This window comes from Monodon monoceros, unplaced genomic scaffold (assembly GCF_005190385.1).
Source record: "Monodon monoceros isolate NGI ecotype Baffin Bay Population unplaced genomic scaffold, NGI_Narwhal_1 Super_Scaffold_18, whole genome shotgun sequence".
Classification (NCBI taxonomy): Eukaryota; Metazoa; Chordata; class Mammalia; order Artiodactyla; family Monodontidae; genus Monodon; species Monodon monoceros.
The window spans coordinates 29,509,503-29,536,398 of record NW_021703774.1 but is presented as its reverse complement, the minus strand read 5'-3'; the positions used below and the strand labels follow the sequence as shown (position 1 = coordinate 29,536,398).

General features: G+C 38.8%; 1 protein-coding gene across 1 annotated transcript in view; it reads left to right on the top strand.

Annotated features, from left to right (window-relative positions):
- Positions 1 to 260: 260 nt before the first annotated feature.
- The window catches only part of KMO (kynurenine 3-monooxygenase), a 55,341-nt gene continuing 28,705 nt past the window's right edge, over positions 261 to 26,896 (top strand). Inside the window, 4 exon segments of the mRNA XM_029229960.1 lie at positions 261 to 342; positions 20,597 to 20,666; positions 22,210 to 22,307; positions 23,517 to 23,606. Coding sequence (XP_029085793.1) covers positions 268 to 342; positions 20,597 to 20,666; positions 22,210 to 22,307; positions 23,517 to 23,606 — 333 coding nt within the window. The 5' untranslated portion in view covers positions 261 to 267.

The window sequence follows — 26,896 nt, the reverse complement described above, 5'->3', positions numbered from 1 at the left end:
CTGTTTTACACATAAGATAGTGAGTAGCTTCACTTGTCTGGATTTTTCAAATTTTGATTATTGCAATGAATTCCCGTTTTTCCTAAAGTTGAGCTGATTGTCCTTTGGGCAACTAACGGGTTAAATGCTACCTTCTAAGTTCAAGGAAAATTAGCCTTGCTCAAATAATGCTTCTGGCTCACAAATGCAGGGCTTTGGGCAGAGTAAAGACCGGAGGAAATCAGTGTGCAGGAGACAGTCTTCTCCGTGACAAGACCAGCAAAAATTATGGAAACCACTTTGGCAGTGATGGATTCTTCTGATATTCAAAGGAAAACTATAGCTGTCATTGGTGGTGGCTTGGTAAGAATCTCTTTGGATATATTATTCCTGTTAGCAGTATTATATTAATTATCATTACTCTTTTTTATTTGTTTACCAGAGATTAACTTCTTTAATTTTTTTCTTCCAGTTTTATTGAGGTATAATTGACATACAACACTGTATAAGTTTAAAGTGTACGGCATAATGATTTGACTTATATACATCATGAGATGATTGCTGCAATAAGTTTAGTGAACATTATCCCTCATCTCATACAGATACAAAATAAAAGAAAAAGATCTTCTCCTGTGATGAGAACTCTTAGGATTTACTTTCTTAACTTTCATATATAATATATAGCAGTATTAATTACATGTTGTACATTACACCCTTAGTGCTTATTTACATTATAACTGCAAGTTTGTACTTTTTGACCACGTGTTTGTTGTCATACAGAGATACTATATAATTATTGACTATATTCCTCACGATGTACAGTTCATTTATCTTGTAAGTGGAAGTTTGCACCTCTAATCTTCCTTACCTATTTCACGTATTTTAATGATTATTACTAATCATTTGTAAGGATTGTTCACTTTCTTTTGAAACTTTTCTGATATTTAAATACACCTTTTAAAATGTGGTATTAGTTTAGTTTGCTCTTTTCTAGAAAAGCGATTTTATTTCCATTAAATACAAAAGTGTCTGTTTTCCCCTGCTTTTTCAGTACAGCATTTTTAAAAATAGAAAATAAAGCAAATCGAATTTGATTAATCCCCAAATTGGCTACTCTTTAAAAACAGATTATTAGTGTAAATAGTCATTTTAATCAAAACATTTGCCCCACTTTGGTTAATAACTCAGTTTATACTGTCTAATAAGAATAAAAGGGTCAAGAAACATGAAGTTAATGCAAAACTATCATGTTGAATGTTCACTAGTTATCTGAGTACTTGGGAGTAAAACCTGTTTAGTCACCTTATTTGGCTGGCGCAGTGGAGCTGGTCCTAGGGTGGTGAAGTTAGGCCTCCTCTCTCACAGAGCCGGTGAGATGAAGGGGCTGAGATGGCCCACATTTAGCAAGATGTAGGAGGGGGCTCTCCTCTGCTCTGTCATTATTATATGAAAGCTAGCTCTGCTTAACGTGGGACTGCCTCAGCTAAACTGTATTTCCCCTCCCTTAGCAGAACTCCTATTTTGGAGTAAAAATATCCCCATTAGTTAAAGTTTAATCATTTTGGTTTTGCTTTTGGTCTAATGATTTGCAGGCCTTTAGCTCATTCATTCATTTACTCAACAAAAATTTATTAAGGGCCTAATATGTGCCAGACACTGTTCTGGGTTGTATATAGATCAGTATATTTTATATCGCACATAGAGTTATACAGTTTGTACTAATTCTGACTTTTGTTTTGCCTTCTTTCTTGTGTTTTCCCCAAAGTACGATGACAGTTCTAACTTTTCCGGTTCTAAATTTCAAAATGCTAAGGAAGGCTACCACATGCCGTGTTGGCCAATACATGTGGCATGTGTCGTCATTCTTATTACTTCATACCAGGCTTCAGTCCAGTTTTTTCCTTTCTAAATTTTACATAAAAGGAGAATTCATGTATTCAACAAAATCTTATTGGGTGCCAGCTATGTGCTAACATTGTTTTAGGTACTAGGGATACAGTGGTGAACATTCAGGGAGGAGAAAGACAATGGAGAAGAAAACGAATAAATAAATTCGGTGAGACCTAAGCACTATGAAAGAAATGCAAGCAGGGTAATGTGGTAGTGTCTTAACGGGTGTCCATTTAGAGTGTGCTCAGGGGCAGCCTTTCTGAGGGGGAGGCATATGACCTGAATAATGAGAAGGAAGGAACCATGCGAAGGGCTACAGAAAGAGCATCTTGGGTAGATGAACGACTGTCCGAAGAGAAACACTGAGGCGATAGATAATGGGCTGGGCACTTTCTTGGAGCAGACAGAAAGGCAGAAAGAATGAGAGTGGAGAAGAGTAGCTGCTGAGGCTGGGGAGAATGAAATAGCCAGAGATCCTAGGATCTTAGAGGGCAAGGCAGACAGATTTTATCCTAGACACAATGGAAAACCATTGGAAGATTTTAGGTAGGAAAGCAAGCTGCGATTTTAAGATTCCTTAGGCTGTTATGTAGAGAAGAGTTGGGAAAATTGTAAGAAGACCAGATACACCAGTTAAGAGGCTGTTGTGTTTGTCCAAGACTTGGACTAGGGTGGCAGCAGTGATATATCTTAAAATGTCTTAGAATCCAAGGGGAGATAACAAATATGTGATTGGATATATGATTTTGGAAGGCATAAAAATGTGGATATCATCCACAGATTTCTCCCCGAATAACACTTGAACTCTTCATCATGCAAACACGTCATTATCTGTGCATGCATACATACATGTGCTAGAAAATAGAGGACGTGAATTAATACACGTGTATTAACAAGCAACTAAAATTCCTCTGCAAAGGAATTCTATTTACCTTATTGCTCAGGTCCATGCCTAGGAATCATGTTCTTTTTTTCATTTTATGCAAACCCCATTCCTCTTTCACTCTACCAGTAAGGCTTGGTGGCTCTATATCCAAGATATATTTCAATTCTGGCCATTGCTAACATCCTAGTCCAGGCCATCAACCTTCATCCATAGTCCTGATTTCCTCCTAAGTGGTCTCCCAGCTTCTACTCTTATCCACAGGCAGTTACACAGCAGCCACTTTTAAATCATTAGTGTGATAATTATCACTGTTTGCTTAAAACCTTCCAGTGGTTTCCCATTACAAAAAAAAAAAAATCCAAACTCCTTACCAAAGGCCCTACAGGAACTGAGCCTGTCTACCTGCCTGGCCTCATCTTTTCCCTGTCTTTTGTTTTTTTGTATTATTTATCAGTATCTGAACTTATACACTTTATTTGTTTTTGGTAAATAAAGGTAAACTCTTTATTAAATATCTACTCCAACTAGGATATAGACTCTTATGGCTGGAACCATGCCTAACATTGCTTAATGTCATTATTTAGTTAGTATTTGATGGATGAATGAATGAGAGGAATGAAAAACTCTTCTTAATGATATGAAGGTAAAAGAAATTTCATATTGGATGGAAGTCTGAATATTGAGGAAATTACGAAAAAACAAACATTGATTAAATAGAGCAATTCAAGAAGGTTAAATTCAATACATAAAGGACAAAATTATTTTCTTACCCATCTACTTCCTTGCATCTCACTGTTGCGGCCTCTCCCGTTGCAGAGCACAGGCTCCAGACGCGCAGGCTCAGTGGCCATGGCTCACGGGCCTAGCCGCTCCGCGGCATGTGGGATCTTCCCAGACCAGGGCACGAACCCGTGTCCCCTGCATGGGCAGGCAGACTCTCAACCACTGCTCCACCAGGGAAGCCCCCTTGCATTTTTTCCCCCACCTTTCCCATACTCTTCCTCCCCATGGACTGATCCTAACCCTTTATACTGTCTACTACATTAAAGACTCTCTCTGGGCCCCAGGGGAAAAAATGCAACGGAGCTGAGAACCTTTACTCAGAAGTCCAAAGAATATAGTGAACGTATTTTTTTCCCAATGGTGCCTTGTCTAGTGAAAGATTACCCTTAGAATTTGTCTTTGCTCTAGTATAGTGATCATCTGATTCTGTGATTAACCAGTTGATTTCTGTTCTTTGAAGACATGTCAAGTTCAAAAGGTCAGAAGGAGCCAATAGATCAATGAAAGAATCTTACTCAGCAACTAAAGGTGAAAGAAACTGTAAACCATGGTCATAAATTGGTGAAAGTTGAGCTATTGAAGAGTGGAAAAAGATGTTAAAACAGTTTTTCAAGAACGTTAATCTGGATATTTAGCAAAATGACTGTATTGGCTTAGTTATCTTCCTTCTCGTGGGAAACACTGCTCCTAACCCCTTCCCCTGCAATGGTGATTACCTCCCCTTCCCCTGCAACACACACAGAGCTTTGCTTGCCTTTCTCACAGACTGCATTCTGTGAAAGTTATAGATATGCAGAGTGTATTCCCCATAGAAGGTTTTTAACTTCATGAGTCTAAAGATTTTCTTATCTTTGGGTCCTGCTCCCTTTCCTTTTATGAAGGTTATCCCAGTGCCTTATACTGTCAAACACACTAAAATATTTTGTGTGCATGAGTTTGCTTTCAGAACAAAATGGGGGATCATGCTCTTAGAAGTTATGGGCAATTAAAAGAAAGACAATATTTTTCATCAGAATGGAATCATAAGGAATGCAGTCCTTTGAAGGACTAATTTGAAAAACAATCTCTACTTTTCAGGCTGGAAGGAGTTTTACAGTTTTCCAATTCTAACAAGTTGACCTAGCGGAAAAAACTGCCACACCAGCTGCCTTACTTTGTGTTAGAGTGAGGTGTGTTTTCTTCCCAAAGTGACAAACCAGAGAAGTCAAAAGAAAGGCCATCTATCCTGCACATGTGTCCTTAAGATATGTAGGTATTCAGATCCTTGGTATTCAGAAATGCTGCTTCTGAGGTGACTATTTTCAATGTTTACAGGTATGATGAAAATGACCAGAGATTTCAGTGACAACTACAGCTACTGAGCCCTCACTTTTTGGCTGAAGTTTAAGAGTTTTAGCTGAAAGGACTATTAAGCATTCCAGCCTTAGCTGCAGCCTTCTGTTGGAGTATGTGTGCATTGTTCTGGCACACACTTTGAAGATGTATTTTAGGGCAATATTGAAGCATTTCTTTTGTCTCTCCTGCTGACAAGCAACCCCACTCCATTCTCCCTATGTCTGACCCAGCAAACTTCTCCATTAAGAGCTATTTAGAGGGTAAAGTCATTCAAAACATCAGGGTAAAGAGACTTGTGCATTTTATGACTTACTGTTGTTAATTGTGCCCTCTCCCCTAGTATTCAAGTCATTGCCTTTGAAGCTGCTTGACCTTGATTCTATGACAGGTTGTGTCTCACTTCTATAGATGATAATTCTGTCACAGATTTATAGGCTCAATATAGTCCTGATACCAAATTCGCCCTAGATGGTGCTTTCTGCCCTTTCTCCCTAGGATCTTTCCCCTCAGAGCTCACTCTTCACTCAGCTCAGTTGGACAGAAAGAGCAGAAGACAGTGAAGAGGAGGAGGAGAGGCTGCAACCAGCTGGAAGCCCAAGAAATCTTACCCTCTCTGCATCTCGCTTGCTTCATCATGGGCTAAAACTAGGTCCCTAGATCTTTTTTTTTTCCTACTTGTTTTGTTTTTATTATTTATTTATTTATTAACATCTTTATTGGAGTATAATTGCTTTACAATGTTGTGTTAGTTTCTGCCATATAACAAAGTGAATCAGCTATATGTATACATATATCCCCATATCCCCTCCCTCTTGCGTCTCCCTCCCACCCTCCCTATCCCACCCCTCTAGGAGGTCACAAAGCCCCAAGCTGATCCCCCTGTGCTATGCAGCTGCTTCCCACTAGCTATCTATTTTACATTTGGTAGTGTATATAAGTCCATGCCTCTCTCTCACTTCTCTCCAGCTTATACTTACTGCTCCCCGTGTCCTCAAGTCCATTCTCTACGTCTGCGTCTTTATTCCGGTCCTGCCCCTAGGTTCTTCAGAACCATCTTTTTTTTTTTTAGATTCCATATATATGTGTTAGCATACGGTATTTGTTTTTCTCTTTCTGACTTACTTCACTCTGTATGACAGTCTCTAGATCCATCCACCTCACTACAAATAATTCAGTTTCGTTTCTTTCATGGCTGAGAAATATTCCATTGTATATATGTGCCGGTCCCTAGGTCTTTTAATTCTACCATTATGCTGCTTCTTTTTCATACTTCCTCACTCACAGATCGCTAGCTTTTTTCTCAAGGTAGTCTTCATAAAAACAGAAATCAAATGTCACCCAGAATTTTTACTTTCTATAAAATAAATATTCTAGACACATATAAACCATCAAATGTTTCATAATCTTTGGTCAAGGTCTATATATAATTCCATATATAGGTCTATATATAGTTGGTTCAAGTGTCTACTTTTTATTTTATGCAAATATTGATGAGACAAACCATGTAAATAACTTAATTACCTTTATTATTATTGTTGTTCTATTAATATTAAAATAAACAAAACTCTATTCACTCCACTCTTATTTTCTGCTCTTCAGGCACTAAAATGTGTGTATGAAAAACCTTTATTACTGCCCTGATATCTAGCAAGTTCTACAAACAGAAGTAGAGTGGATTTTTTTTGTGACCACAGACATCATCCTGCGGTTGCTCAATGGCTAGGGACAAGTTTTCATCTCACTCTACCAGCTTTCCCCAATCTCTTTTGTAATTTTGCTTGTGCTTCATTTCCTCCCACCGAACAAGTTTTCTTTCAGCTATCTCGCTCAAGTATCTATATTTCTCTAACACACCAGACTAACATTCTGAGATTTTTTTTTGTTTTGCTATCCTGATGGACTTCTAAGGTGCCTCATAAATCCTGTTCTCACCTACATAAAACAGAATTCCTTGCTCAGAGTTTATTTCATTTGCTACCTGATGAGCAGTACCTGGAATGGAACCAGTAACTCTAGACAGATCAAAGTATTATTAACTCCCTGCAAGGAACGTGTTTTGCTTTCCTTTTCATTGGTTCCGAAATACTCTGTTTGTCCATCTGTCCATAAACATCTATCCATCCACCTATTCATCTATCTGTCCACTCAAAGAGAAAAGAGCACTCCTCCACTGTTGATGATAATCTAAATTGGTACTTTTTTCTGGAAGACAATTTGAAAAAATACATGCTGATTGTCTTAAAAATAGGGGGGAATTGCGGAAAGCAGCATCAGCTCTCTCTCTCGAAGTCAGCCTCAGCAAGGCACTGCATTTAGAGGAACGATCGTCCTTCAACCTGAGGGGAATTAAAAGCATTAGAATCTTTAACGTGGTCTCCCAAAAACACCAAATCTGGAGTATGTTCAAAACCTGTAACAAAACCTTCTAAAAATCTCACTCACTCTCAATCTCTTTCATGTACTTTGCAGCTATTCCAAAAACAAAACCAAAGAAAATACAGCAAACTCCTCCCACACTCCAGGCAATCAAAATCATCTCCTCCACTTATCTCAGATTTTCTTCTCTCTCCTTTCTTGTTACCCTGTTATATTTATTCCATTCCTCCCTGGTACTAAGGCCTAAGAACCAATGGGGCAGACAGAAAGAGGGTGTAGATCTCAGAAGTTTCTGAGAGTTTGGTCCCTGCCACTAAGACTTGTGCTTTGATGGACCATTTCATTACTGTGATTTTATCAAAAGAACTCAGTGGGCACCATGCAATCATTTATAATCCTAAAAAATTAAAATAACTCAAATGTACAAATATAAGGGCATTGCATACAATGAAATGTAATGCAACTATCAAGTATTATGATTTAAAATATTTTATGACTTGGAAATATATTCACAGTATACAATTCATTTTTTAAAGGAAATTATGAAATAAAATATATATCCTGCTACCATTTTTAAAAGAAATATCGTTTGCTTTACATACATAGAAAATCATAACACTGGTTCTCCCTGATGGTAAGATTGTAGGAGATTACATTTTTCTTCATGTTTATCTGTATTTTCTAATTTTTTATTAAAAAATGTTAAGTTTTTTACTAAGTATCAGGTCTGTACCAGAAATAGAAAGATTGATAAAGTACAAGCCATACACCACATATCATTATTCCCTGGGCACTCACAGCCTGGTGGGAAAGTCAGACAGGAATGTAAATAAATAATTTAGTTAATTATGAGAGATGTTAAAACACACACACACACACACACACACACACACACACACACATATATATATACATCCATGGAATTAAAGAAGAAAAGACAAGTCTTTTGGAGTAGGAGAGATACTGAGAGAAATTGCACAGAGGACATGAGTCTTGAATGAAGGCTAAAGCAGAAAAAAATAGTGAAGGCAAAGGGAACATTAGATTCAAAGGCACATAAGTATAAAAGTGCATGGCATATTCAGGAAATATACGGTGACTTTGGTATACCTCTTACAGATAGTACAAGGGAATAGCAAAAAATGAGCTGGAGAGAGAGGTTGGGTTCCCATGTAAAAGTCTTTTATGCCATGTTGAAAATTTGGGACTTTTTCCTAAGGAGCCATTAAAGGATTTTAAGAAAGAAAATGCATCATTTGATTTCTATTTTAGAAGATAACTAGCTCTGGTGGAAGTATGGCTTAAATAGGTAGAGACTGGGGGGGAGGGAGAGTTATTAGAAAACTTGTAGTAGTCCCAGTGAAGGGTAATGGCATAACATACACAATTCTAGCAGATGGAATTGTTACAAAGTATGAAGACCTTTTTTAAAAATACATTTATTCATTATTTATTTATTTAGGCTGCGCCGGGTCTTAGCTGTGGCATGAGGGATCTTCGTTGTGGCACATGGGATGTTTTGTTGTGGCATGTGGGATCTTTAGTTGCGGCACGTGGGATCTTTTTTAGTTGCAGCATGTGGACTTCTTAGTTGTGGCATGCAAACTCTTAGTTGTGGCATGCATGTGGGATCTAGTTCCCCAACCAGGGATCGAACACAGGCCCCCTGCTTTGGGAGCTCAGAGTCTTACCCACTGGACCACCAGGGAAGTCCCTGAAGACACTTTTATTTGCTTATTTCAGAGTAAGTACAGTTAACAGTCTTGTTCTTCTCATTACATTGCTATGTTCAAAGATCAAATTCTTCAGAGATCAAGCTATAGTTTCATGAGTAGGAGGTAGTAACAGACTTTACTAAAGCCTGTTTGGTGACAGACTCATAAACAAACAAACTCTGTGACTCTTAGGGAGAGTTTTATATGCTTCATTATGTTGACACTATGTGTCAACATAGTTGACACATGTTTAACATTACATTATCAGATTAATTTCAAACATTATATTAAAAGGCATAAAAGGTATGACATGTTTATAATCATGTTGCCTCTTCCTGTCAAAGTCAGCATTTATAAATTAAAAGGTACAGTTTTCTCATGATCATTGGACACTTGAACAATCATTGCTGAAGAGGTCACATGGGAATCAGCAGAAAGTTAGTGAATCCTATTACAATGCTGAGAAGCTTATCTCACATTTATATAAAAGAAATTTTCAAATTATCTTTTAAATTGGTAAGTTAAGCATCAATATAATGGGCCAGGGTGAGTCAAAGCATATGACCTTTAAAGAAGGAAGTAAGACAAGAGGAAGTAGAGAAATGGAAGAACAATAAATTGGGTAAATCCATAATTACATAACCCAGGAATCTCATCAGAGCTCTGTTTAAGCAAACAGGCTAGACCAGTTGTTAATAAAACATTTAATTTACAAATTATTTTATGATCAAAACTGTTTACTGTTGTGGACTATTGGTGTTTCAAAAGAAATATAGAGATTTTTCATAATTGTCCATGTCATTAATAGAACTGTCTTAGCTCTGTCCAGGCTTAACTCTGAGAACTGGCATGAAAACTGCTGATTGCTCCCAGGAGTCTAACCCTGCCTAGTTTCTTCTCTCCTCTCACCACCCTCCTCCCCTATTGATTTACAGGAACCCGCTGTGCCTTAACCGAGAGTTTGTGGTGTGCTCAGAATGATGTACACACATTTTCCTTTGCATTTATATCTTTATGTCTTGCTAGCCTTTTTGCCTGTGTAACAACTAAAGAAGGCATTTCATTCCTGATTAAGTGCATTTTACACAAAGTAAGAAGGAGAAATAAAGTTAGAGTCTGAAAAGTACTTTATTAGCCATGTTACTAATCCTTCTAGTTGAATTTATGTAACATCTACCAATATTTTTTCTTTTAATTTTATTCAAACCTTAGTTATATAGAATTGGACACCTTATTATGACTGGTCTTGGAGAAGGCATCTTTGTTTATTCTTTTGTGTGTTTATTAATAATAATAAGCAGCAGTACTTTTGAACTCACCACTCAACCTGGAATTGATACATTGAATGACTTATAACAGCCTCTGAGCTTCTCTCCCACCCATTACATGGGCCTGAATCTCGTGTTTATCATTCTCTTGATTTTATACATATAAAAGTTTTATGTATATATGATATACGCTGATCATATATATACACACATAAATAATATGCTCCTAAAAATATATACTTCTGGTGCTTCCCTGGTGGCACAGTGGTTGAGAGTCCGCCTGCCAATGCGGGGGGCGCGGGTTCGTGCCCTGGTCCGGGAGGATCCCACGTGCTGCGGAGTGGCTGGGCCCGTGGGCCGTGGCCGCTGGGCCTGCACGTCCGGAGCCTGTGCTCTGCAATGGGAGAGGCCACAACATTAAGAGGCCCACGTACTGCCAAAAAAAAAAAAAAAAAATTCTATAAAATATATACTTCTAAAAATTGTTATATACATGTATCTGTGGTTTAGTTGTAGTTGTCTTTATTATATGAGCATCACGCAGTATGAAGTCATCTGGGACATGTTCTTTTTACTTGTAGTGTTACTAATATATTCATATTGTAGTATTTTATTGTGTAAATATAACATAATTTATTTGTCCATACCTCTGTGATGGCTATTTAGGCTGCTTCCAGTATTTTGTTTATTTTTAGTTATGAAAACTGTGGCTCTGGATATCCTGGCATGTGTCTCCTGGAGTTTCTCTTGGGTATATGCCTTGAAGAGGAATTGCTGATTTGTCAGTTATGTGAATACTCAACTTGAGATCATTGCAAGCAATGCATAAGAGATCCTATTGGCCCTCATCCTCTCTAGCCCTTGATATTTTCATGAACCAAGATTATATTTAACCCTATTGTGTCCATATCACCTGAGGTTCCTTCTTTTCCTTCTACCTCATGAGGAACCATTTATACACGCTCAATTGGTAAACACAAGAAGTGTTAGACAGGTAGGGATCAACACTTCCAACCTTAGAAAGGATTGAAGGAGAATCTCCACCTGAGTCAGCTTCATCTCCCAAGATCCTGGAATCAAATTTTGGTCAAAGAAAAGTAACATAACAAACCCATGAAAGTAGACCATTGGCCCACCATTGGCTTGGAACTGAGCCTGTTCTGAACCCAGTCACTGAGACTCTTGTTTGTACATCATTTGTTACAGCTCATTTACTCTATAATTCAAGTTGAATTCCCAGGAAACAGATGAATGGAGTTTTTGCTTCTGAGTCTCAGTTTCTCCACTTTTCTGTCATTGTCACCAAAGGCAAGTTCGTCTGCCTGACACACAGTGAGGCCAAACAAACCAAAATGTTGGAGTTTGGAGCAGAGGAAGATTTATTGCAGGGCCATGCCAAGAGACGGTGGCTCGTGCCCAGAAAACCCGGAACTCCCTGAAGGGTTTCAGCAAAGCATTTTTAAAGGCCAGGTGAGGGGTGGGTATAGCAGGGTATGTGATCAGCTCATGCACAATTCTCTGGTTCGTTGATAGTGAGGTAACAGAGCAGTGTCACAGGGGTTAACATTATCAATCCTTAGGCTTCAGGAGGTGTGGGGGCTATGTGCTCATGGTCACCAAGTAGTTAACACCTTCCATTTGGTGGGGGGGAGGGGTTCACATCTGTAAAACAACTCAGGAAATGTGCATCAGATACTATTATCTAGGTACTTCAGAGAACAGCTAAAGCAGAGGACATGGCGGAAGGGCATGCCCTGGGAAGGCCCTAAAGAGTCCTGCTTGGTTATACCATTTCCCTATATTAGGTTCACTGATCTTTCATTGTTTAGATCGTGGCTTGTGTATCCTACTGTCCTTCTCCCTGGTCTGTTTTCCCAGTAAGAAAAACTCATTTCTAAATTATTCCTCTAGCCTCATTCCAACTTTCCTGACCCAGTTGGTCTCCTGATCAATATCCTTCCCCTGTCCTGCTTTCCACAAACATAAAAGAAGCAGTTATGATTATAATACTGTGAAAGAAAGAGGAGTTTCACAAACCTTTCTCTTTTCCTTCAGTGAGACTTATTCTATCTAGCCTTTCTGTTTTTTTCCCTAATGCTATAGAGCAATTTAGCCTTTGGAAGAAATTTATTTTATTGTATGAACTTTAGTTAGCTTACAGTTTTTCTTTTCCTTGATACAACTTACTACTATTGCCCTTACTAGATATTCTTTAACACACACGTGAAAGGAAGATAGGCAGGCAACTTTTCATAAGCTGGAAGAAATCAGGGGAGGAAAAAAGGGAATTAAGAAGATCAAAGGAGGGCTTCCCTGGTGGCGCAGTGGTTGAGAGTCCGCCTACCGATGCAGGGGACACGGGTTCGTGCCCCGGTCCGGGAAGATCCCACATGCCACGGAGCGGCTGGGTCCATGAGCCATGGCCGCTGAGCCTGTGCGTCTGGAGCCTGTGCTCCGCAACGGGAGAGGCCACAATAGTGAGAGGCCCGCGTACCGAGAAAAAAAAAAAGAAGATCAAAGGAGCTGTGATTAGTGAAACACAAAAGAGTCCAGGGCCTTGCTGGAAAGGTGTGAAGAAAGGCATGAAAAAGATATTAAGACACACAGTTTTTTATGCCAAGCACCAAGTCATATACTGTCAGCTGAGATAGCTTGATCACTGATGAGAAAATGATGACAATACAAGGTGAAGTCACTTCAGACTGAGGGATTAAGAGGGAAGCAATTTGTAATGATCTCTTCAGACACACCAAATGTTAGCAAGTAATGTGTTCTCAATTTAAGTAGTGGCTACACAGGAAAAAATGGTTTGCTTATTTATTTATTTACTTACTTTTTTTTTGTTTGGCTGCACTGGCTCTTCGTTGCTGCACACGGGCTATCTCCAGTTGCGGTGAGTGAGGGCTACTCTTTGTTGCGGTTCTCGGGCTTCTCATTGTGGTGGCTTCCCTTGTTGCGGAGCACGGACTCTAGAGCACGCAGGCTTCAGTAGTTGTGGTGCATGGGCTTAGTTGCCCTGCAGCATGTGGGATCTTCTTGGACCAGGGATCGAACCTGTGTCCCCTGCATTGGCAGGCAGATTCTTCACCACTGGACCACCAGGGAAGTCCTTACTTACTTATTATGACTGTATTTTTTAGAACAGTTTAAGGTTCACAGCAAAATTAAGGGGAATACAGAGATTTACCATATACCTCTGGCCCCATTATCAACCACCCCCACTAGAATGGTATATTTGTTGCAGTTGATGAACCTACATTGATACATCATTATCACTCAAATTTCATAGTTTACCTTGTTCACTCTTGGTGTTGTACATTCTGTGGGTTTGGATAAATGTATAAAATTAGGGTATCATACAGAGTATTTTCAATGTCCTAAAAATCCTCTGTGTTCTGCCTACTTACCACCCCTTACCTCTGGTATATTTATTTAACAAAATAATTCAACATGGATTTCTTGGTTGGCCTTTCAGGATATTAAATATGTGAATTGCTTTGCAAAATTAAATTTTTAAACTTTCCACACACTTAATGGTTTAAATAGGGACTGACTACAAAATAACCATCACAGTCTACAGAAATTGAATAACATGAAGAAAGTTAGGTGGCTGCAGTATCCATGGTGAGAGGAGACACAAGCCCTGAACCATCAGATTATTAAGAAAAAGAATATCTAAGTGCTTAGATGCTAAGTTGCCTTGGAGCGGAGGAAAAAAAACTCATGTGGAGTAAATAGTAGAAGAGGACTCAGGTCCTCCTGTGCCTACAATTGTACTAATAGGTCCCCTAAACACTGCCCAGGTGCAAGCCCCTCTCCTTAATCCCCACATCCACTGGGGGCAGCTGAGAACCCAGCAGCCTCACATCTCAGAGCTCCTCTAGTTAAGTGTGCCCTCGCAGGTGTACCCTCATCCATATCTGTGATTCCTGTCTCCCTGCTGAACTTCTCTTTTCTCCCTTCCCTTCCAAAATCTTCCGCAGAGCCCACTGGATCTGTTTTTAGGTAGGCAAAATTTCCAGTGTTTTTGCTTTACTTATTGCATTTCCCCTCAGACTCCTGGCCTTAGCTTAAACCTGAGGACAGCAGCTCTCTTGCAGCCTTCTCCCACAGCTCAAGTATCTCAAGACTGGGAGTTGCCATGGTACCCTTACTCTACACCGAAACTTCCAGCCCTGTCTCCATTTTTATGTGCAAATCATTTGAGGTTACTTATACTACTTATATCACCTCTGTCCCCTCACTGTTGTCGTCAATCAACCTCTAGGCCACTTCTACCCAACACTGAAGACTTCATAATCTTTTTTCTATACCCCAGCCCTGACATCACACTGAGTGACTATCAAAGTTTACATTGCTGACCCAACCAATTCCCTAGCCTGTTAGTTCCTAGAATTCTGTGCTTTCAATCCCTTCCACCTCCACCGTACTTCAGTCTCCAAGTCCCATGACCACATCCTGGACCTCGACCTTGTCATTCCACAGAAGTGCCTCATCTACGATAATAGTGTTGGATTTAGGACTCTCTGTTCAAAGCCTCCTAACTTACTAGCTCTCTCATTCAGTTGCTTCTCCTACATCTATTCTTCACAGGGAACTCCAACTCCCCCCATTTATCAGTCCTCTCTGTTTTCCTTTCATCCCATCCAACTTGTTACTGTTCATCAATCCAAATAATACTTCAACTCCTTGCTTTCTATTCCATCCAAATGGATGGATCCCACTCTGCTTGATTCCAGTGGTTTTCTTCCTCTCCATAGAATCCAAGCTGTTCAGTGCTACAATGAAAAAAATATAACAAACCCTCAAATCTTGGGGCCACTCTTAATTCATGGTCTCAATCTTCGACTGTATGCTATTCACCCATACTTCTACTTTATTGATTAAGAGCCTGTGTTCTGGAGACAGATTGGATCCATTTGAATCTTGATACCAACTCCAGCACTCACTAGCTGTGTTACCTTAGGTGAGCCACTTAACTTCTCTATGCCTCAATTTCCATATCTGTAAAACAAGATAATAAAGTATCTACTTCATATGGCTGCAGAGAAGATTAAATGAGTTAGAGCAATGAATGAATGATACATAACAACTTCTTGTTGGGTTTGTACATTATTATTATTGTTTCTTTAATTGGATTTCTGTTTTATTCTTTCTAGTAGTTATTTTTAACCTTTATCATGTGTTCCTTCTACTTAGAACCCTCTTCCTCCTGACCCATCCCCACTGATTTGGCTGACTCCCGCTCAATCTTTCAGTCCTAGGTTAGATTTCATTTTTTTCTGAGAAGTCATACCCTATCTTACTCTGTAACCCTACATTTGGGTTAAGGGTCCTTTCTCCGTACTCTTATAGCTGTACTTCCCCCACCATGCTATTTATCACTGTGTTATAATCGACTGTAATCCCCTTGAGAGATCTAGATATATCTTGCTCTTGGTTGTATCCTTAGCATCTAGCACAGAGCTGGCACATAGGAAAAAATCAATATATATGTGCAAAATAAATATGTGAATAATATTTGAAAAAATGAAGATCCAGCCAAGACTGTGAACTCCCTTGGGGCAGCCATTATGTATTATCTTTGGATCACTTTTAATGCCTAACAAAGATTCTTGTAATACTTAGGAATCAATAAATATTTTTCAAATAATCATTTTTCTATGTCTCTTGAAAGTTGTTTTTAAAATTCCAAAGGATTCATACTCTTTATCAATTTGCTTCTTCTCTACATGTCAAAATAGTTTCATTCTTCAACTCAACTGAAACATAGTCTTCTCCAGTAAGCTTTTACCAATCCCTTTGTTCTGGCTATCTATTGCTGTGTAACAAACTACCCCAAAACTTAGTGGCCTAAAACAACAGTCTATTATTACGCCTCACAGTTCTGTGGGTGTTCTGCCATGTACCTGGGGCTGCAGTCATCTGAAGGCTTGACTAAGCTGCATGTCCAAGATGGCGCACTCCCATGGCTGGCAGTTTGTGTTGGTTGTTGATGAGTGAAACGCTCAGCTGAGGCTCTTAACGAGAGCAACTGCATGGGTACTGTCCATGTGGCTTGGGTTTCTCACACATAACAGCCTCCAGATAGGTACTCTTCTTATATGATCACTGGCTTCCAAAAGGCAGGAAGCAGAAGCTTCCAGGCCAGCTAAGGACTATGCCTGGAAATGGCTCAGGTGTCGCTTCTACTGCATTTTATTGATCAAGGCTATCACAGGCCCTCCTGGATTCAAGAAAGTGAAGAAATAAACTCCACTTCTTGCTGAAGGAGTGTTGAGATCAAATAACAGAAGAGGTATTGTTATGACCATCTTTGAAAAATACAATCTGCTAGATCCCTTAAGGCAAAATTAATCCCTTTCTTGTATGTTCTGTAAGATTTCCTTTAGTCCTTTTTTTTTCTTTCTTTTAACATTGATTTCCACCTCTGGGCTGAGAATTATTTTGCAGGGAAAGGTATCTCAATCTATATGCACGAAGCATTGGGTAAGTGGAATAAAATTATATGACTAAAACATATAATTATTTAAAAATTATATATAAATGTTTTATGATTAAATTTATTGTATATATTTTTAACCAACCCATATATGAAATCCAGATACTGTGGGGGATCGGCAAAATTTTTATATAAAATCTACTAAACATTGATTAGTTTATATGTTTGTCTCTTCTTGAACTAGATTAAACTAGATTGAACTAGATTGACACCTGAACTAAATTAGGTGTCAGTGGGCCTGAGTACTTGGCTTGACAATCTTTAGATCCCTAAAATCTAGCAGATTAAATCATGCATAACAGATGCTCAATATAATTTGGTTTGGTTTGGTTACAAATTTTATTTAAAAATGTAATCTCTACCATTCATTTATACATTCAACAAATATTGATCAGGTACTGATTATGTTGCAAACACAATGGTTTTGGGCAGGGATAAAATGGTGAGCAAAAACAGTTTGCAGCTTAGTGGTGTAGACAGATATTGATTACAGAATCACCCTAAGGATGTAAACTTTTAATTGTGATAAGCACTTTGTATTAGTTTCCTAGGGCTGCTGTAACAGAATACCACAAACAAGTGGTTTAAAAAATAAATATTCATTGTTTCACAGTTCTGGAGGCTAGAAGCCTAAAATCAAGGTGTCAGGAGGGTTGGCTCCTTCTGAGGGATGTGAGAGAAAGATCTGTTCCGGGTCTCTCTCCTTGGCTTGTAGATGGACGTCTTCTCCCTGTGTCTCTTCACATCATCTTCCCTCTATGAGTGTTTCAGTATCCAAATCCCCCTTTTTATAAGGACTCCCATCATATTGGATTTGGGGGCACCCTAGTGACCCCATTTTAACTTAATTACTTCTGTAAATACCTTGTCTCCAAATAAGGTCACACTGAGTTACTGGGGTTAAGACTTCATCATATGAATTTGGGGGTGTCACAATTCAACCCTTAACATTTCTCAAAGAAAAAGTCTGTAGCACTATGAGAACTCATAAGAAGGGGTTTGAGGTAGTTAGAGTGGCTGAGGAAGGCTTCCTTAAGGAAGTAAAGCTGAGTGGAGACCTGAGAATGAATGGGCATTTACTAGAAAAAGAGAAGATTGTTAGCCACAGAAATCTTTTGGTGAGGGAGAGCATGATGAGTACAAGCAGCTGAAAGAAGGCTAGCAAAGCTGGGGCAGAACAGTGATGTGATCTCCATAATGTAAAAATATTATGGAGAAAATCTTAGGCCTACAATGATGTCATTTTTCTCTGAGAAGATTATGTTTACTTCTGTCAGGTGGCTGTGGTTACCAACAATCCCAGATGAACATAATCCAATCAGGGCTAGACATGATTCCTAAGCCTACTTTGGTCCTTTTGATCATTGATTTATTTCCAGTTTACCCTACTTCTAAGATATACCTGTTTAGGTTCCTAACCCAAAGCCTGGGCATTTATTAAACCCTCCTGAACAGGAGGTTGGGGTACATGTCCTAAACTCCAGATTTTGTCCCTCTAACTTCATGAATCTATCAAAAATTCTGTTGAAATTCTTTGCCTCCCCTGTAATCAGTAGATAACCCTAGGTGTGGCTCCAAATGCCAAGTTCACCTGCCTGGGCTTTCTTTTTCTCTTAGCAGAAGATTTCGTTCAAATGACCTGTTTCACTATTACACCAAATGGCTGCTTGTGGAGAATCAATGGTCAAGAAGTCAGATGAATGCTGGTAGAATAAAAAGGAAACTTGACATTAATCGAGCACAATGATTATGATAACTAGCAGCAGAATGGTGAAAATGAAAAGAGATGGATAGATGGAGAAACATTACAGGGTAGAATTGGCAGAACTTGGAATGGATTGGATGTGGAGAATGAGAGAGAGAGAGGTGCCACAGACGACTCTTAGATTTCTAGTTTGAGCAACTGGATGGATGAGATGTCATTCATTGAGACATCCCATCCATCCCATGTGAAGAGAACTGACACAATTTGGGGCAAGGATCACAAGTTTCAATTTGTATCTGTTGATTCTGAGGTGCTTTGAGACATTTAAAATGTACATCAATTAAACATCTATATGCACGAGCTCAAAAAAGAGATCTGAGTGGGAGATGTAAGTTTTTGCATCACCATGGATGTGGAAGATAGACCAGGATGGAGGCTTAAGAAGCCCCAACATTTGATTGTCCTTCTTTGCAAGGGTGAAAGACAGAAAGAGGCAATGGCCAGAGATGTATGGAAAAAAACAGAAAATGAAGGAAATTTAGTGTTTCAAGAAGAAAGGTTAGTTAACAGTATTGAATGCTGCTGAAAATTCGAGTGTGATAATTAAATATAGATGGCATTCTTAAATTTAAGTTGCTAGTGGTGAGGCATTAATCACTGCAACCTATATAAAGCTATTTAGGAGGGCAACGCTATAAAGCTTTGAGAAGACAATATACAAAAACGTTGTTATAATCTCAAAGTAGGGAAAGATTTCTTAAGCAGGATACCAAATGCATTAACGATAATGTAAAAGATTCTTAAATGTGACTACATTAAAATAGATTCTCATCATTAAAGATAGTATATAGTTTAAAAAGCAAGCCACAGAATGGAAGAAGGTATTTGCAACATTTAAAAATGACAGACCCTGTACTCAGATCTCTGAATAGCTCAAATGATCGGTAGAAGAAAAAACAGACTACTCAACCGAAAATGGGCAAGACAGACACTTTACAAGAGAGGAGATGCAAATAGGTAATCAATATACAAAAAAGTGTTCAATCTCTTTATTAATAACTATTTATTTATGTAAATTAAACCTATACTCCTCCTCACCTTACCCAACCACTACTATGTTTAAAAGTTTGAGACCACCAAATGCTGGCAACAAAGACGAACTCTCAGAAGCTGCTGGTAGGAAAACACATTAGTATAAAATTTTGAAACAGTTTGGCATAATAAAAGTGAAGATACATAAACCTTTGACCAGGGATTCCACTTCTGTGCATAAAACCCTAAAGAAAAATCATGCACATGTGTGCCAGGACACATGTACAGAAATGTTCTTTGCAGCATTGTTAATTAACCCAGGCCATCAATTCACAATATACACATATATCAAAGCATTACGCTGTATACCTTAAATTTATACAATTTATATATCGATTAGATCTCAATAAAACTGGAAAAAATAATATTCTCAGGACAGAAACAACTCAAATGTCCTTCAACAGTGAAATGGTTAAATAGTCTGTGAGATTTCACATAATGAAGAATCATACAGTAATGAAAATGGATTTTATGCGAGATCATATGGATGGATCTCATCAGCATATTATTGAGTTAAAGAAACATCTGCAAAAAAAATACACAAGTGTGATTCTAATTATCTGATTCAAAAGCAGACAAAATTAAATTATATTGCCTAGGGAGGTATACGTAAGTGGTAAAAATATAAAGAAACAAAGATTGGTTATCACAAAAGTCAGAACGTTTACCTCTAGGTGAAAGTTTGGGGATTGTAACCGGGGAGGAGTTTGGGAGAGATATAGGAGATTGGCAATGTTCTACTTTTTGATCAGAGTGGCTATATGGGTGTTTGCTTTCTAATTATTCTGTAAACAGTACACATGGTTTATGATTGTTCTGTATGAAAGTTATATCTCATCATACAAAAGTAAAAAAAAAAGAAAAACCAAAACTTCCTTGAAAATTATACCGCTTAATGTTGAGTTAATCCCATTATTTTTGCAAATGGTATTTTCCTGTAGTGATTGAGTAAATCAGTGTAATGACTGACGCTATGACCACACATGATGTTGCATTTAGCAAGCAAAAATTCCCTGTATTTGTGGAATCAGATAAAAATTTGAAAAAAATTGCTTTGATTCCTAGGTGGGATCATTAAATGCATGCTTCCTTGCCAAGAGGAATTTCCAAGTTAATGTATATGAAGCTAGAGAAGGTAAGACAATACTGAATAATGTGAGATGTTGTTCTGATTCTTTGACTTCTTCCTCCTTACATTTTTTTTCTTTTTTTTTTTAACATCGTTATTGGAGTATAATTGCTTTAAAATGGTGTGTTAGTTTCTGCTTTATAACAAAGTGAATCAGCTTTACATATACATATATCCCCATATCCCCTCTCTCTTGCGTCTCCCTCCCACTCTCCCTATCCCACCCCTCTAGGTGGTCACAAAGCACCGAGCTGATCTCCCTGTGCTATGCAGCTGCTTCCCACTAGCTATCTGTTTTACATTTGGTAGTGTATATATGTCCATGCCACTCTCTCACTTCTTCCCAGCTTACCCTTCCCCCTCCCCGTGTCCTCAAGTCCATTCTCTACATCTGCATCTTTATTCCTGTCCTGCCCCTAGGTTCTTCAGAACCATTTTTTTTTAGATTCCATATATATGTGTTTGCATACGGTATTTGTTTTTCTTTCTGACTTACTTCACTCTCTATGAGAGTCTCTAGGTCCATCCACCTCACTGCAAATAACTCAACTTCATTTCTTTTTATGGCTGAGTAATATTCCATTGCATACATGTACCACATCTTCTTTATCCATTCATCTGTCAATGGACACTTAGGTTGCTTCCATGTCCTGGCTATTGTAAATAGAGCTACAGTGAACATTATGGTACATGTCTCTCTTTTTTTAAAAAAAATTATTTATTTATTTACTTTATGGCTGGTTTGGGTCTTCGTTTCTGTGCAAGGGCCTTCTCTAGTTGCGGCAAGCGAGGGCCACTCTTCATTGCAGTGCGCGGGCCTCTCACTGTCGTGGCCTCTCTTGTTGCGGAGCACAGGCTTCAGATGCGCAGGCTCAGTAGTTGTGGCTCACGGGCCCAGTTGCTCCGCGGCATGTGGGATCTTCCCAGACCAGGGCTCAAACCTGTGTACCCTGCATTTGCAGGCGGACTCCCAACCACTGCACCACCAGAGAAGCCCCTACATGTCTCTTTTTGAATTATGGTTTTCTCAGTGTATATGCCCAGTAGTGGGATTGCTGGGTCATATAGTAGTTCTATTTTTAGTCTTTTAAAGAACCTGCATACTGTTTTCCATAGTGGCTATATCAATTTACATTCCTACCAACAGTGCAAGAGGGTTCCCTTTTCTCCACACCCTCTCCAGCATTTACTGTTTATGGATTTTTTGATGATGGCCATTCTGACCAGTGTGAGGTGATACCTCATTGTAGTTTTGATTTGCATTTCTCTAATGATTAGTGATGTTGAGCATCCTTTCATTTGTTTGTTGGCAACTCCTTAGATTTTAAAAAGAAAAAAAATTTAAAAGATGCACTGTTAGATTTCATTAAAAACCTCAACTATCTAAATTTAATTTAATGCAAATATATTACTATCCGTGTTTTCTTTAAAAGAGTTAGCAAGGTCTTTTAATTTGGTCCAGATGGCACCAGTTTTTCAGGTGCTCTATGCTCATCCTGTATTAGAATATAAGAAAGTGTGTGTAACATGGGGTTTACTTCCATCTTAGATATCCGAGTGACTAAATTTGCACGGGGAAGAAGCATTAATTTGGCCCTTTCTTATAGAGGACGACAAGCCTTGAAATCCATTGGCCTGGAAGATCAGGTACCTTGTTAATGCATTTTCCTTATAGAAAATAACATCTGCTGTTTTTCAACAACTGCACGGTCTTGATTTCTCCTAGTTCAAAGCACCACTTAATGCCAAAAAAACCTCTACATGAGAGCTCATTTTACAAAGGTTTTCAAACTTCTAAATTTCACAGCAGGGTGAACATTTCACACTTGAGGCACCTGGGGAGACCAGAGCAGGTTGTGGGGCAGGCAGATACTGTATCAGATGGGAACTTGACCGTCACTTCTGACACTGGGCTCTCAACAGTATCGTGAACCTCTGCCTACAGAAGTGTGATCTGAGATGGCATCCAGGGTGAGAGGAGGCGGGCGAACTCCGTTCTTTTGACTACTTAGGTCCATAATCTCTTATCCACAACTCTGTACTCCAGAAGTTCTGGGACTAGAAAGCTTTTTCATCACCCGCTCAGCAGCAAATTTGACCTGATGTGAGGCTTTTTATAGCCTTTTTTAAAAAAATCTCATTTCATGTGAATGTGTTTTACTAAAGAAATATTGTGTTACGGGGCGGTGCCCTAGACTCCTCTGTGTGTCATATAATAACCACATATGCACTACATTGCCTATCTAAAATTTGAAAACTTCTGAATTCTGAAACCAATGAGCCCTCAGTGTTTGGATTGTGTGCCTGTTGCAGATTTTCCTTATATGGATTCAATGTTGCCAAACTTCTCACTATCATGTCTCTTGGAAATGTGAAGAGAAATAATATATTTTTATTGATAGCACTTTTGCAACAGTGTGTCTTTGAAATGATATATAAGTCAATATAACTGCCATTTGCATTTCCACATTTTTCTTAGGCATGTGTAGGAAAGCACATTGCACTGGATTTCAGGAATCCTGGGATTTACTCCTCATGCATTACTCTCTTTTGTGATCATGAGAAAAATAACTTAATCTCTCTGACAATGAACCATTTCTTCGCTTGTAATATTTGCTTTAGACCAAATAAACTTGAGATCTATTCTAAAATCTAAGGGTTAAAAAAAACCTAAAAAGTAAAATTTGCAGGAACATAGTTTTTATTGATTTTCTACCATACTGTGTTCTCATGGACCTTTACATTTTTTGATTTTTGGAAAATACTTGAATAATCACATTTTAAAATCGATATCTATCTTATTTGCATGAGGCCACATTATGGAAATTGAAATTGATATTTCTGATTTTATTTCAGATTGTAGCCCAAGGTATCCCCATGAAAGCAAGAATGATTCACTCTCTTTCAGGAAAAAAGTCTGCAATTCCCTATGGGACAAAGTCACAGGTAGGTTTACCTGGAGGTTCTTTTTTTGTAAAATGGTAATAACTGAGTCTAGTGTCTGGAACCTGCTACTTTCTTGTTGGCCCTGCCTTTCTTCTCTAACCTATCTTTGACATTGCTTGCCTGTTTAGAATGCAAGAACATATACTAGTTAATTCATATGAGATGCTTAGAAAGGGCCCAGTCCCTAATAACCATTCAATAATGGTTATTATTGTTATTGCTATTAGGCTGTTTTATGCCTCTATGCTTCACTCATACTGGCCTGGGATGCCCTTTCCCTCCCATCTCCTTTCAACTAGATAGAGATTACCATGTATTTATTGTTAAGCATACTATGCAAGAACAGCGCTATGCAAACTTAAGTTTTATGATGCTATTGCTTCCCCCTGACTCTCTTGCCTCAAATTATTATTATTCTAGTTGTAATAGTTATAATAGAATTTATAGAATGAACTGGAAATGCTTTCAGCATTGTATAACTTCTCAAACAGAGGCCAGATGATGATGTAGTGTTTAAGAAGGAAAATCCATTATCCTACTTTGTGTTTTTCTTCTTATCTTTGAAATAGTAATGTACAGAGTTGGGCAAAGTATTTTTATCTGATTACACTTTCTTTCTATGTTTATTTCTTTGAGAGACAGGATGAATGTACCATAAACCTATCAACCATAGAAAAACCCCTGCTTACTTTATCCAGCAATGCCTCATTTTGCAGAGCCCAAGTGAGGTTCATATTCTTCTGAGTCTCTGATCCTCTGCAGAGTGTCCATTGTAGGTAGATCAGCACTTCTCAGACTCACCTGGGATCTTGTTAAAATACACAGTCTGATTCTGTAGAGCTGGGGTGGAGGCTGAGGTTCTGCAAACCAAATTCACCCAGGTGGTGTCCATGCTGCAGGTCCACAGACCACACTTTGGGTAGCAAGAAATAAAGCACATATGCTCTTGGGAGTAAGGTCTTTGTGGATCTTGTGCTGATTAAAGAAGCTGAAGCACCTCATACTCATTATGGTGGCTACTATCAAAAAATAAGTGTTGGTGAGGGTGTGGAGAAATAGGAACCTTTTACCCTGTGGGTGAGAATGTAAATTGGTGCATCTACTGTGGAAAACAGTGTGGTGGTTCCTCAAAAAATTAAAAATAGAACTACCATATGATTCAGCAATTCCACTTCTAGGTATATATTCAAAAGAACTGAAAGCAGGGTCTGGCAGAGATATTTGAACACCCATGATCATAGCAGCATTATTCCCAGTAGTCAACAAGTAAAAGCAACCAAAATGTCCATTGATGGATGGATAAACAAAATGTGGTATATACTTATGTGAGATAATAGAAAAAATACATACAGGTCTCTGCACTTGTTCCTGACACAGGGCTCCTAAAACCCTTGTAATCTTCTAAGTGATAAAAACACTAGGAGCATCTTTTGTTCTAATATTTGGTCTTTGGTTCCTTACACAGAGTTCCTAAATCCCTTGGAATTTCCTGGGTGACAGCAGTGTCTTTCCAGGTAACTCTGGATGGACTCCTGGATGGGGGCTGGTCACCAGAAAGACCAACTCATGATTAGAAGCTTGGAACTTTCAGACACAACCCCCATTCTCCAGAGGGGGGAGAGGGGCTGGAAATGGAGTTAATTATCCATCATGCCTACATGATAAATCCTCCATAAAAATTCCAAAAGTATGGGGCCCAGAGAGCTTCCAGGTTCATGAACACATGGAGGTACTGAGAGAGTGGCACACCCAGAGATGGCAAATACATACTTTATCCTATGCATCTCTTCCACCTAGATGTTCATCTGTATCCTTTATCATATTCTTTTATAATAAACTGGTAAATGTAACTAACCTGTTTCCCTGAATTCTGTGAGCCACTCTAGCAAATTGGTTGAACTTGAAGAGGGGATCATGGCAACTTCTGATTTATAGCTGATTAGTCAGAAGCACAGGTGACAAACTGCATTTGCAATTGGCGTGTGAAGGAGAGGAATGGTCTTGTAGGGCTGAGCTTTTAACCTGTGGAATCTGACGCCATCTCCAAGTTAGTAGTGTCAGAATAAACTATAGGGTGCCCAGCTGGAGTTGCAGAGAATTGCTGGTTTGAGGAAAACTCCCACATGTATATGGTGTCAGAAGTGTGGTGAGCGTGGTAATAGTATGAGAGTAAAGGAGAGACACACAGCAGAGGTGTAGATTTTCTATACAACATAAAAAGGAATACCATTCAGCCTTCAAAAAGAAGGAAGTTCTGATATTCTACAACATAGATAAACCTTAGATAAACTAAGCTAAATAAGCCAGTCACAAAATGTTAAGTACTATATAATTCTGCTTATGTAAGGTATCTAGAGTAGTTATATTCATAGAAAGAGAAAGTAGAATGGTGGTTGACAGGACCTGGAGGAAGGGAGGAATGGGGAGCTATTATTTAATGGGGACATGTCAAGTTTCAGGTTTACAAGATGAAGAGTTCTGTGGATGGATGGTTCTGATAGTAGCGCAACAATGTAAATGTATTTAATGCCATCGAACTGTATATTTAAAAATGGTTAAGATGGTAAATTTTGTGTGCGTTTAAAAAGTAATTGAAGGGCTTCCCTGGTGGCGCAGTGGTTGAGAGTCTGCCTGCCGATGCAGGGGACACGGGTTCGTGCCCCGGTTCGGGAAGATCCCACATGCCGCAGAGTGGCTGGGCCTGTGAGCCATGGCCGCTGAGCCTGCGCGTCCAGAGCCTGTGCTCTGCAACGGGAGAGGCTACAGCAGTGAGAGGCCCACGTACCGCAAAAAAAAAAAAAAGTAATTGAAAAGTAAAACATTCCAACGACTAAGTGGGAATGAGGGGGTAGTGGGGAAGGACTAAAATTTTCTATTTAATGACTTTTTAGAAATAATAACCTGCTTATTTTGGCATTATGAAAACTTAGGTACAGAGTCTTAATACATGAGCCTGGCAGGGGAAGGAAGGGAAAGACAGTCCACTGACCATCCATAGTCAGATAAATGTCTTCAGATAATTAATATGTCCTGTTTAATTGGCCCCAAATTGAGCTTGGTGCTATAAGAAAGAAAAGAATTGCCTCTTCTTGATAGGCAAATAAGATTTACACATGCAAGTCAAGTATAAACTATACTAACTAAATGTATCTTTTCTGGAACCAATAATTGTCCTCCTGTGCTATGCTAGCCATGCCCTGTGCTAGTTGCTGAGCAACAGGAGGGGAGCTTGCAACCTGGGGAGGATAGGTAGTAATCAAGTTCTTGTGAAAAGAACTCACCCGAGTGAT